The sequence below is a fragment of the Euphorbia lathyris genome, chromosome 1, assembly GCF_963576675.1.
Source record: "Euphorbia lathyris chromosome 1, ddEupLath1.1, whole genome shotgun sequence".
Taxonomy (NCBI): Eukaryota; Viridiplantae; Streptophyta; class Magnoliopsida; order Malpighiales; family Euphorbiaceae; genus Euphorbia; species Euphorbia lathyris.
Window position 1 is genome coordinate 105,474,852 of NC_088910.1, and position 13,296 is coordinate 105,488,147.

Below are 13,296 nucleotides of genomic sequence, written 5' to 3' on the forward strand. Positions count from 1 at the left end.
ATTTTTCAACACAGTTAATTTTTCATTCAATATGGGTTGGATTTTATCTAATTTGATAGGTTAGGGACCAAATATGACCAAATAATAGATCAGGGGCCAAATGCACAAATTTTGGATAGGTCAGGGGTCAAAAAGTGCTTTAAGCCTAATCATAATTCAAGCACGAGTAAATTCGAATTTAACTATTAACTATTTCATGATCATAAATAATAATAATCTATGAAGCACCGATACTTCTCGGAGGTCAACGTACGCGTATCCGATACTCCGGGTACGGGGACACGGCGGGGACATGGCAGGATACATACGGGACACGGTTGGGAAGTATCCCCTTTTTTCTTTTCTTTTTTTAAATTAGGGGACACGCCGGGAACACTCCGGGACACGTCGGGGATACTTTAGGGGTTTTATTAAAAAAACTTTGAAAGTATAGGTTTTTTTTTAAACTCATAAAGTAAAAGGATTAAAAATTAAATAACCCCACCCACTAGTATATTTGTGTTTTTATAATGACTTTATGAATATGATTTGTGATTTATATATTTATATATCTTTTGAATTTTTCATTATAAATGATATATATTATTAATTATGGGTAAATTACATGTAGTGTACAACTTTTATCCTAAATCACACTTTGGTGTACAACCAAAATTTTGTCATACTAAACCGTACAAACTTCAGGTGACCTCCCACTAAAGTGTACAGCCGGTTTTTATGACCGGTCAACGCTGGTCAAAGTTGCCACATCATCATTTTTTATTATAGCATTAAAAAAAGTAGGGTCCACTCTTTATAGAATTACTAAAATAACCTTATCTCTTATAAATTTACTAAATTACCCTCATCTTCTTCCTTCAATCTCTCGCTCCCATTTCTCTCTCCCCCTTCCATAAGTATCACCAATTTGATATTCACCAGAAAAAATGTTTTCCACGAAGTACTAAACATGAATCCAAATTGAACTTTCAACACTGCTTAATTATGATATACCCATATAGAGAAACAATTGAATCAAAAAATCCATACTAAAATGAGAAGCAGAGAGAGAAAGTGAAATCTGTTCAGGTTCAAAACCGTGAACAATCCTCTGCAATCGAGGATCAGTAGGAGGCAAGTCAACAGCATGTCCGCGAAAGCTTTTATCTAAAGGGATAATCACTGGCTAAAAGGGTCCATCAAGGGTTGTTGGAATATGGCCATTAACAACCAGAATCAAGCTCAGCAGAAGAAAAAAACATGAACAGAGCGCGATAAAAGGCTCCGAGGCCAAACCCATAATATGCGGAATCGAATTGAATTTGGGGGTTTATGTCAATCCGCATCAAAGATGCGATTTTGCGAAAGAGGAGAAGATTTAGAAGGAAGATGGAGATATGGGGAAGATGAATTCATATATATAGAAAAAGAATGTGAAGCTAAATTGTTAAAGGGAGAGAAGGCAAGCATGTCTGGTATGGAGGAGAAGAGACGAAAATATTAATATTGATTCAATTGTGGAAAACATTTGCAGGTGAATATCAAATTGGTGATACTTACGGAAGGCGAGAGAGAAATATGAGTGAGGGGTTGAAGGAAGAAGATGAGGGTAATTTAGTAAATTGATAAAGGATAAGGCTATTTTAGTAATTTTATAAAGAGTGGGTCCCACTTTTTTAATGTTATAATGAAAAATGATGATGTGGCAATTTTGACCAGCGTTGACCGGTCATAAAAACCGGCTGTACACTTTAGTGGGAGGTCACCTGAAGTTCATACGGTTTAGTGTGACAAAATTTTGGTTGTACACCAAAGTGTGATTTAGAGCAAAGGTTGTACACAACATATGTAATTTACCCTATTAATTATATATAAAATTTGTCGTATCCCCCGTACCCGTATCTCATATTTTTTAGAAATGTCGTTTGCTGTACCCGTACGCGTACCCGTATGTTTACCCGTATCGGTGCTTCATAGATAATAATATATTCTAAATCTAAAATCATATCCTAAGTTAATAGTCTAATAGTCCATATTCATCACTCATCAAAGTCACCGGTACCACAATTATCTCTCCAATATCAAATTCATCTTCAAAGTTCTCAATCTCAAGAACTGTAAGAGTGCTTTTCCGAACACTAGAACATGTTACTTTAGCTTTCTCCTTTAGCCTAGGGATAGGAATTAAAGTAGAGGTATTTATTCTCCTACTCTAGTATGATAAGCACATTCTTCAACCAAAAATTATATAAATAAGGGACGAGATTAAAACAAGCACTTTTTAATCTGGAATCCTAGTTTTCTTTTAAAATTGAGCCTAGGCGCGCCTCCAACAAGGCACTAGGCTCACAAAGGTGGCCTCTTGAACAGAGCCCACCTTTTGACTTCTCAGGCGACATACCTGGAGCCTTGAGCCTGAGGCACGACTTTGATCACTATGAATCCCCTAACTTTCTATGTTATGAGGTGAGGAACATCGAATAAAAGGTTAACTTACCCAATCATGGCAGGCAACAAGAAAATGATCCCTCCCATGTGTGCGGCTCCAGAACGGATACTTTGCAGAAATCATATTGACATAATCTCGCAAGAAAATTGACAATGGCCTCAAGTCATGCAATTTAGGATGATAAAGTGACAGCTCAAGTTGGTGTGCACTGTATGGAAGATAATATAAGTGGGCTTTTTGGGGATCCCTTGTAACAAACTGTCTGTTTTCCTGCATGAACTTCATAAACCATCCTTCAGATGCATAAATTCCCTGCAGCCGTGGTTGATGGAAGATCGGCCTCTTTCCATCAGGGTAGATGTAGACTTTCAGGATCAGTTCCATCAACTCATAGCTCCTAAATTCAAGGGAAAAAAGAACAAATCAATCACACAGAAAGTTTGGGGGTAAATCGCATCGACAGTCACTTAAATTTGGACGATCCTAATAAGGTCACACAAATTCATTTTGTATCAATAAAATAACTCGTATTTGCATTTCGTACCAAGAAAGTCACTTTAAAAGTTTTCAGGACAAATTCTCGCCGGAAATACTGACTAAGACACTTAGTCAATTCAATCAGGACATGTAAGTGCCACATGTATTAATTTATTGCCACGTGGCACCCGTTTATTAGGTTAGTTAGGTCAACTAAGGTTGGGAGGTAAGAGAAAATGTACCAAGTGACAGTAAATTAATACACGTGGCACTTAGATGGATTGATTAAACTGACTAGGCGTCCTAGTAAGCATTTACGACGAAAATTTGGCTTGAAAATGTTCAAAGTGACTTTAAGTTGGGGGTAAATCACATCAACAATCGTAAGTTTGGACGATATCCCAATAAGGTCACAAGAATTCATTTTGTATCAATAAAATAAATCATACTTGCATTTTGTACCAATAAAGTCACTTTGAACATTTTTAGGCTAAATTCTCAACGAAAATACTGACTAGGACGCTTAGTCAATTCAATGAGGACATGCGAGTGCCAGGTGAATTTATTGCCACATGGCACCCATTTATTAGGTTAGTTAGGTCAACTAAGGTTGGGAGTAAGAGAAAATGGGTGTCAACTGATGGTACAAAATGCAAAGTGACTATTTGGTACAAAATGCAAAGATAAGTTATTTTATTGATACAAAATGAAGTTTTAAGATCTTATTGTACATTGTAAAAACTTAAGTGACTGTAAGTGAGTTTTACCAGAAACTTTGCAATGTGATAAGAATAAGCAAACTGTTATTGAGGCACTTGCAGTAGTTGAACAAGTTGCAAATGAACACGAAATTTCTCAGTAGATAACTAGAATAAGCTATAATATACTCAATGAAGTAGTTCTTTTCATATTATCTTATTCTTATCATCTAAGCAAAGATGAAAACTATACCGATATTATAACATAATCAAAAGATTTTGACTCTTAGTGTTATGAAAGCTTTCTTTTTCATTGATAATTCACTTAATAATAAGCATTTGTGATGCAGTAATATCTTAATTCAGCCAAAGCCGACGTTTATATAAGAAGCTTCTATGATCTGAACCTGTGAGTAATACGTCATATTCAAAAACAGATCAAAATCCTCAGTATCAAAATTACATTGATAGGTCGTCGCCCCGAAGCGGCGCGCCACCCCAGGACCCGGGGGTGGTGTCAAATATGCAAGGGTTGCGGGTAAATAAGCTAGTCCACGGTAATGGTAGGGGTAGGGGTAAAGGTAGTAGGTTACGCTTTGGGACATGGAACATAGGTTCTTTGACAGGAAGATTAGCTGAAATTGTAGATGTTATGAAGAGGAGGAGAATAAATATATTATGCCTACAAGAAACCAAGTGGGTTGGAGCCAAGGCTAGAGAGATAGCTCCTTGGGGTTATAAGCTTTGGTACTCAGGAAAGGATAAGGGTAGAAATGGAGTAGGTATTCTTATTGATAGGGAGTATATTGATGAGGTAGTAGCGGTGTCTAGGAAGAGCGATAGAATTATGAGTGTTAAGCTAGTGATAGGGGATGAGGTTGTGAATGTCATTAGTGCATATGCGCCACAAATAGGATTAGATGTGTCTATAAGACAAGCTTTTTGGGATGACTTAGAGGAAGTGGTGCAACAGGTTCCTAGGGATGAAAAAATGGTACTAGGGGGTGATCTCAATGGACACGTGGGTTCTAGGCGAGATGGGTTTGAGAGTGTTCATGGAGGGTATGGCTTTGGAGATAAGAATGAAGCAGGAAATGATATTTTGGAATTCGCATCAGCCTATGACTTGAGTATCATGAACACATGGTTTATGAAGAGAACATCCCACTTAGTGACTTATCGGAGTGGCGGTAATGCGAGCCAAATCGACTTCTTCTTAGTAAGGAGTGCTCGGAGAAAGAGTTATATTGATTGTAAGGTGATCCCTGGTGAGAGTACGACAACCCAACATAAAGTAGTGGTGCTAGATTTTCGAAGTAGGAAATGTATAAGAAAACAAACACCTCAAGTAGAGACTAAGATTAAGTGGTGGAAATTGCAAGGGGAGAATCAACAAAAATTTGTGGATGAGATGACCAAAAAAGATATTTGGACTTGCAATATGGATTCAGATATAGATTCGATATGGAATAAGATGGAGCATAGTATAAGGGAAGTAGCGAAGGAAGTTCTAGGGGAATCTAAAGGTAGCATGCCACCGGGTAAGGACACATCTTGGTGGACAGAAGAAGTACGACAAGCAGTAAAGAGTAAGAGAGAATCCTATAAACTATTGGGGAAATGTAGGAGTGACGAGAACTACGAAAAATACAAAGAGGCTAAAAGGGAAGTAAAGAAGGTCATACGAGATGCTAGAGCAAAGGTGAATCGGGATCTGTATACAAGATTGGATACGAAAGAAGGGGAAAGAGACATATATAGAATTGCTCGGATGAGAGATAGGAAGACGCGAGATCTCGGAAAAGTTAAATGTGTGAAGGATGTGGACCAGAAAGTCCTAGTTGGAGATAAGGATATCAAAGAACGATGGAGGTCCTATTTTGATGACTTATTTAATGGAGATCGCCAACAAGATGTTGGAGATATAAGTATCCATCACGATATGATAAATCATGAATGCCTGCGGAGAATTCAAAAGGGTGAAGTCAAAATGACATTAAGTAAGATGAAGTTGAAGAAAGCAGTAGGACCTGATGGCATCCCTATTGAGATTTGGAGATGTTTGGGAGAAAGAGGAATCGAATGGTTGACGACGTTCTTCAACAAAATTTGGAGAAACAATAAGATGCCATCAGAATGGAGGAAAAGTACCTTAATCCCTTTGTATAAGAACAAAGGCGATGTCCAAGATTGTGCCAACTATCGGGGAATCAAATTAATGAGTCATACTATGAAACTTTGGGAGCGAGTGATTGAACAAAGGCTAAGGAGGACGGTGAAGATCTCGGAAAACCAGTTTGGCTTTATGCCGGGAAGATCAACTATGGAAGCCATCCATCTAATGAGACAATTAATGGAGCACTATCGAAATAAGAAGAAAGACTTGCATATGGTTTTCATTGACTTGGAGAAAGCATATGATAAGGTACCAAAGGAAGTACTTTGGTGGGCCTTGACAAGGAAAGGCATTTCGCGGAAATATATTGACATCATAAAGGACATGTATGAGGGAGTATGCACGAGTGTACGTACTAGTGTTGGGAAGACTGAAGAGTTTCCTATTACGATTGGAGTGCATCAAGGTTCCGCACTAAGCCCATTTCTTTTTGCCATCGTTATGGATGAACTAACAAGTTCACTTCAAGATGGTATACCATGGTGCATGCTGTTTGCAGATGATATTGTGTTGGTTGATGAGACGAAAGAAGGAGTGGAGATGAAGTTGGAACTATGGAGGCAAACTCTAGAATCTAGAGGCTTTAAGTTGAGTCGAAGTAAGACAGAATATTTGGAGTGTAAGTTTAGCGGCCGTAGGAGTAGGGAGGCAGGGACAATCACCCTAGATGGGAGAGTTGTTCAGGCCTCGGATTGCTTCCGGTATTTAGGATCTATTATCCAAACGGATGGAGAAGTAGATGGAGATATTGCTCATAGGATTAAAGCTGGTTGGTCGAAGTGGAAGAGTGCTACGGGTTTCCTTTGTGATCCCGGCATGCCTAATAGATTGAAGGGAAAATTCTACCGGACGGCAATTAGACCAGCATTGTTATATGGTACGGAGTGTTGGGCAGTGAAACACTGCCACATCCATAAGATGTCGGTGGCGGAGATGCGTATGTTGAGATGGATGTGTGGTCACACGAGAAAGGACCGGGTGCGTAATGAAATAATTAGGACAAAAGTAGGGGTCACATCTATTGAGAATAAAATGAGAGAAAACCGACTAAGGTGGTTTGGCCATGTGAGACGTAGAGCGCTTGATGCGCCGGTTAGGAGAACCGAAGAGTGGCAAAGGGATGTAGTGGTGAGGGGTAGGGGAAGACCTAAGCAAACTTGGAGGAGGGTGATCGAGAGTGATATGAGTTTATTGGGAATTGAGGAAAATATGGTAGTGGATAGGGCGGAGTGGAGGGAGCGAATCTGTGTCGCTGACACGACTTGATTTTCACGGTTTTATATGATGGTTCATGTTAGCCGACCCCGAATCATTTCGGGACTAAGGCTTTGTTGTTGTTGTTGTTGTAGGGAAATGTGCTTAATTCTGGTTTTTCAATTGACTTCTGTTTCGATGTACTTTACAGGCACAAAGAAATGCATCTTTTTCAAGGGGAAACTGCAGTAACTTCTGCTAGTATATGCATCATTCTTCCAACTAAGAACTAGGTGTTGACGTGAAGTAACAGTCACTTAATGATATAGATACACGATCAGCCAATTCCTGAAACTAAAAATGAGATGTGGAGGAACAAGTCACTCATGTTCTATTTTGTTATATAATTTGGTTTGAGGAGCTCATGTATCGGTATCATATGACAAAGACGAATGAAAATAAAATGTATCAAGTTAAGATGCAGCAATCAAATGCAAGTCTTAGACCTCCTAAATGAATGCAGATGGTGTCGAATCATAAAAATTAAGTAAATTTTAATGAAATGCCAAAACCCATCCAAATTGATTAGAGACCCTGAGACTCTCTCGCAGCTCTGAACCCACAGGGGAACAAGATAAAGACCAATCCGAGGCCACAGCTAATGCATAAGCAAAGATATTCATCTCCATATTACATATATTCCGTAAAGAAGGAAAAAAGCATCTTGAATGCCCTGATTATTTCGATATTGGTGGATTGAGCCCCTGATCTTTCATTTTAATACATTTCCATTCAGTTGGAGTAATAGATGGATCGAAGAACAAAAAATACCTTTGAACCCGTCGTATAACCCTTAAATCGCAACAAACGTGCTTTTAAAAACTCTTCATCCCTTACAAAATGTCATCAGGTGGCTTGACTCAAAGGAAGTATTATAACATGATTTAGATGACCTGACAGCATTTTGAGAAGAGTGAGTTACAAAGTTAGCAGAAATGTGAGTGAATTGCTTAATGTGACCAGAAAGTAAATGATCAAGAGTTTGATGACTCGAAATGATAGATCAGAGGCTCAATCCACCAAAATCGGAATGATCACGGGTCTCATGATGAATTTGCCTCCATAAAATGAAGTGAGTTATTCACCTTAAAAACAAACAACTTTACCTAACATTGATTCATTGATTATCATAATGCAAGGAGTCATTATAAATTAAGCATAATGAAACCAATGATGGAGAAATATTTGAAACATACCTCTTGAAAACTGAAAGATTCCGAAATATTGGGGCGTGTAGATAAGGATCATCTTTAACCATTGGGGCATGCTCAATCTCTTTTCTAGCATACAGAAGGGCATCATTTGGTGACAAGGACCAAATATATTTCTGAATTAGTCATGACACGAGAAAATGGATCATTGCTAGAGTTCCCATAACAACAAAACAAAATATAAGGTTAATTTCTCAATACTCAACCTGCAATTGACGTGGTGGAACAATGCGCTCTGGCACAGGAGATGCAAACTTTGCATCATTATAAACCTTAATCTTCTTCCTTCTCTTTTTGGCTACAGATTCTTTCTTTTCGAAGACTCTGGCATTAGCTTCCTTAGATGGCAGTGTCAAATTTACTGCAATAATAGGGGCTGTAGGTTTATGTAATTGTTCAATTCTTGCCTCGGAAACAATCTCTCTTGATTGCATGCTACTATTCAAAGATGCGTTCGACAAAACCATTTCGGGTTGTGATTGTAACCACAGGTTCAATGGATGAGGAAATATAAAAGATGAAATCAAAATCCCTGTTGCTGTTGTTATAATACTGGCCAAAAGCAATTTTCTCCATATAAAGCTGTTGCACAAGCAATGCCGCAAAATTTCTCTCATCATCACAGAAGCTACACTACGGCCACAATACATACTTTATCTCATCATTGTAAAACAATTCATAGTCCTGTCATTGAACAAAGTATTGATTCAATAAAAAAAATAAAAAAAAACCCTTCTAATATGACCATAGACTCAACTTAAATTTCAATCACTTGGTTACCTGAGGAAGTTATTACTGAATTGAAAAACATGGTAGCCTTGCCAATGCCTGAGAAAGAGTTTCGTTTTTTCGACATCCCATTAAAATCCTTCCATATTCCACCATTCTCAATTTGGCTGAAGGTACTGAAATCATAAACGAGGTATCTGATTGAAGAAAGTGAGATCCATATAATCCAACAATTTTCCCCAGCTAAGGAGGGTGAGATGCACAAAAAGGCTAGTCACCTCAAAGTCACAACAAGTTGTGTTAGGTATTGTATCGGTTATTGATTATAACCAGCTGCATATGCGGAATTTTTTCCTTTTTTTGTTCCTACATCGACGGGTGAGGAGCACATAATTCATTAGTAACTCTCAAATCTCATGAGACTCAATTACACCCAAATGTTTTTATATATGCATACCCAAGAGCACAAATTCCAAAACTCTCTAACGCAAATAAATAGGCAAACAACACTTGCTATCCTAAAAGTATAATCCCTTTACCAAATAGGATTTATTAAGAAGTTTCCAATTTCTATAACAGGATTCTAGTTGAAATTCAATGTTGTCTAAAACCCAGCACATATGTATTGAAGATGAGAAAAACCAATTGAGCTAAAATAGGGTACTTGCTCAGTATAGTTTTATAAATGTTGATTCATAATCATACATAATCTTGGTTTAATATGAAAATCACAGGATTTCATAACCATCATTTTTAATTTAATAAATTAAACAACAAGAACAAGTTCAAACATTCAACATTAAAGAGTGCGTGCAATTAAAGATCGAGTATGAGAAAGGGAAGCTAGAGCGAAAGAGAATTGAAAAGAAAGTACCTGGAGGAGTCGAGGGGTTGAGGATGAAATGAAGAAAGATAAAGATTGAACAGAGAGAAAGGAATCAAAATTGGAAAAAGTTTCGTAGCAGTTGAAAGAAAGAAAGAAAAAGAAAGAAGTTAGTTTGAAGATTCAGGGAAAACCATGCGATGGCGAGAGACACGCTAACTGACTGCTGTTTGCTTATATATGACTTTTTTTTTTCCTTGGGTCCTCCCATTTTCTTATTCGTGTCATGTGTTTTTATTTTTCCTTTTAGCATGGTATTTCATGGTCACTAAATTTAGCAATTCCTTTTCAGAAAGAAATATCTATAAAAATAATAAAATAAAAAAACTCTAAATCCTAAATTTAGGATTTATTTTATTCCATGGAAAAATATTGTGCGAGCTATAATTGAGCCGAGCGGAACCGAGCTTTGTCCGGTTCCTGATCGTCTCGGCAAACAATTGACGAGTTCAAGGTTAATATCATGTTTGTGAGTTGCTCGCAAGCCGCTCGTTTATTTCTCCATGAGCTGTGTTCGCGAGCTACTTATTTATTTATTTATTCACGAGCTTTGTCCGTTAGCTGCTCGTTAATTCTGCTTATTAACTTTGCTTGCGAACAGCTCATTAATTATGGTCATTTGAAATTTATTTTTTATAGATTATTTGAAATTTCTGTTATATAAAACTACATAATTTCGAAACCTACAAAACTAAAGTTTATATAAAATCATATAACTTTACATTTTTCCATTTATAGAAATGTTATTATTAAAAAATAATCGAACCAAACTTGTTTACGAGCGTGTTCATAAACATTATAATCGAGTTTGTCCACAACCTTATTCATGAACCTATAACCAAGCTTACTCGCAAACTTTTAAGACGAGTTTCATGAGTTCGTTCATAAACACGATCGAGCTCGTGAGCAACTCGACTTATTTACAATCCTAGATATGATTTTATATAACACGCTATGTAGCTTAAATTTTATTTTATTTTTAAGAAAGAATTAGAATACAAAGCTTGACAAATAAAATTTAGAAGTCTAAAAAAACACTCCATAAGTCTTTACCTAGAATTGGTAGCTCTAGCAAGATCATGAATGTTATTACAATTTTTACATATCATTTTTTTTAAGTTTATATATCAACTATATATATTTCAACTATCATATATCTATATATATAAATAAATAAAAAACTATGGGTTTAACTAAAATAAATGAAGTCAATATATTAATGTTATTTCATTTTCAAAGTCTAGAAATTGTAAATTTATTCAATATTAAAATAAATTTATGCACATTAATAAATTAAATGAGATAAAATATCAAAATAGCTATAAAATTTTCTGGAAAAAACTAATTTAAGTTTAATTTCTTATAATTTCAGTCTTAACTTTTATTAAATGATTAAAATATCACTAACATAAATTGACAAATCAAATAAGTGTGTCGTTAACTCTTCACACTTTGACTTATTTTAGAAGTTTTAATTCGTACAAAGTGTTTATCAAACAATCTCGAGACTTCCCCCACCAACTCATTTAATCTATCAATTTCTTCTTTATTATTAGAGTATAAGTATGTGTGGTGTCTAAATGTGGAAGGGTTATAATAATTTAATGTGCCATTTTTATTAGTAATACATTTAATTGCGCAATTTGATAAACGTTAAATTAAAACCTAAATTAACTCTTTCCTTTCTAAATATTCAGAAAGGATTTGATATATATATATATATATAGAGGGTTGGTTTCAATGGTAAGCACTAAATTATCTTTATCCATGAAGAATATTTAATAGCCGTTGAATCAAGATCCAATGATCTATATTTAATTTATTATTTAATATTAAAAAATGGCTACCTAATGACATCGCAGTCCTTTAACTTAAATGATTAAAAAAAGCAAACCAAAGTTTGTTGCAAATTTAAAGAAGAGCAATTTCTCTCTCCCTCGTTCCTATACCCATCTTTTTTTTTTTGTTTATCGGTTTCTTCTTCTTCTTTCTTCGTAAGAGAACTGACTGATGACTCAACAACATAACCTGGTACGCTTAACTATTCTCATCAGTTTTCATTCCTTTCTAACTTAATTTAAGATCAAACTCAATAACACCTATCTAAGATTTAAAAAACGAAATCATATGCTGCTTGAGGAAGAGGACAATCAAAGACGCCCAACAAGCTTGCTTGCCGGAGGTATCCGCGTCCTGTGACCTCAATGAAACTAAGTGCGTTTACTTTACTCACCTTGAATCGTTCACGAAAGAACTAGACTTTTGACGGGCCATCCTTTTTTTACGCGACGCATTACCTAAGGACGGATCTATAATGGGGGAAATGGGAGCACTTGCCACTAAAATCCCAGATTTAAAATTTGAATTTTTTTTAGTTTGCCCATAAAATTACAATCAGAAACGCCATTAATGGCTGTTAAGGTCGCGTAGGAAGAAAATGGGTTTTAGAGAAGAAGATGGATTTTAGATAATAGGTTTTATTTTGTTTGTTTTGAATCTTCCAACACAAAACAGCACCGTTCCACTTCATTTTGTGTAAGATTAGAAAAGAAAAACCTTTAGCTTAAAATCTAATCCAATCACATGTCTCCTCCCCTGCCATCTCTTTGTTTCACGCAATCTCTTCCTTATCTCATTACAAAAGTTCTAATCAGTCCCTGCCTTTTTTTTTTTTAATTTTGAATTCAAAACTCTAATTGTTATTTTCTTTTGCTATTAGTTCCTATTTGAAATGAAATTATTCCTTTGGTGATATTTCATTTGCTGATATTTAAATTATATGTTACTTTAGGAAACACAACTTATATGCCTCACTAAATTATGCTTAATAAAATTTGAAAATGATGCATATTTTTCTAATTCGAATTTATTTTGATATAGAAATAAAATGTAAAAATACCTCTAACGTTTATAGCTAGGAGCAATTTTACCTCTAACGTCTAAAATTGTGCAATTTTATCCTTAACATTGGCAGCCACAAGCAATTTTACTTCTAACATTGACAAGTTGGGTCTAATTATTATAAAACAAAAATATTTTATTATTTATTCTACACCAATTGCATATCAATTTGTTTTTAAAAAAATCATATTTTTTTGTAATTTAATAATACATTTGGAGATTAATATTTATAAATTTGGTGTAATAATTTGAAATTTTCTTGTCCAACTCGTACAAAAGATAGTATATTTTTTATTTAAATTTTTAATTTTTTTTATGTTTAATCATATATTTATAATTTGTTACTAATGAGTGATAAAATGACTCAAATGTTAAGTGTAGTTGACAAGATTCATGACTGGGAAGATAATTTGTTGAATTATTTCTCAAATTGACCTAATTTGATAATGTTATGGACTGCAAACGTTAGGAGTAAAATTGTATATTTTAAACGTTAGGGGTAAATTGCTCCTGACTATAAATGTCATGAGCATTTTTTG

General features: G+C 35.5%; 1 protein-coding gene across 2 annotated transcripts; it reads right to left on the minus strand.

Moving 5' to 3' along the window:
* Positions 1-2,467: 2,467 nt before the first annotated feature.
* On the minus strand, positions 2,468-10,066 carry LOC136210377 (xylogalacturonan beta-1,3-xylosyltransferase). 2 transcript variants are annotated; one of them, XM_066001741.1, is made up of 5 exons: positions 9,848-10,062; positions 9,025-9,339; positions 8,451-8,928; positions 8,230-8,360; positions 2,468-2,825 (listed from the first exon to the last, which is right to left on the minus strand). In XM_066001741.1, the coding sequence occupies exons 3-5, from the start codon at positions 8,892-8,894 to the stop codon at positions 2,468-2,470; spliced, it is 933 nt and encodes a 310-aa protein (XP_065857813.1). In that variant the 5' UTR covers positions 8,895-8,928; positions 9,025-9,339; positions 9,848-10,062. The 2 variants fall into 2 exon arrangements, with proteins under 2 accessions (XP_065857813.1, XP_065857814.1); XM_066001742.1 differs by lacking the exon at positions 2,468-2,825 and adding an exon at positions 7,805-7,926 and having other exon boundaries at positions 9,848-10,066.
* Between the last annotated feature and the right edge of the window lie 3,230 nt (positions 10,067-13,296).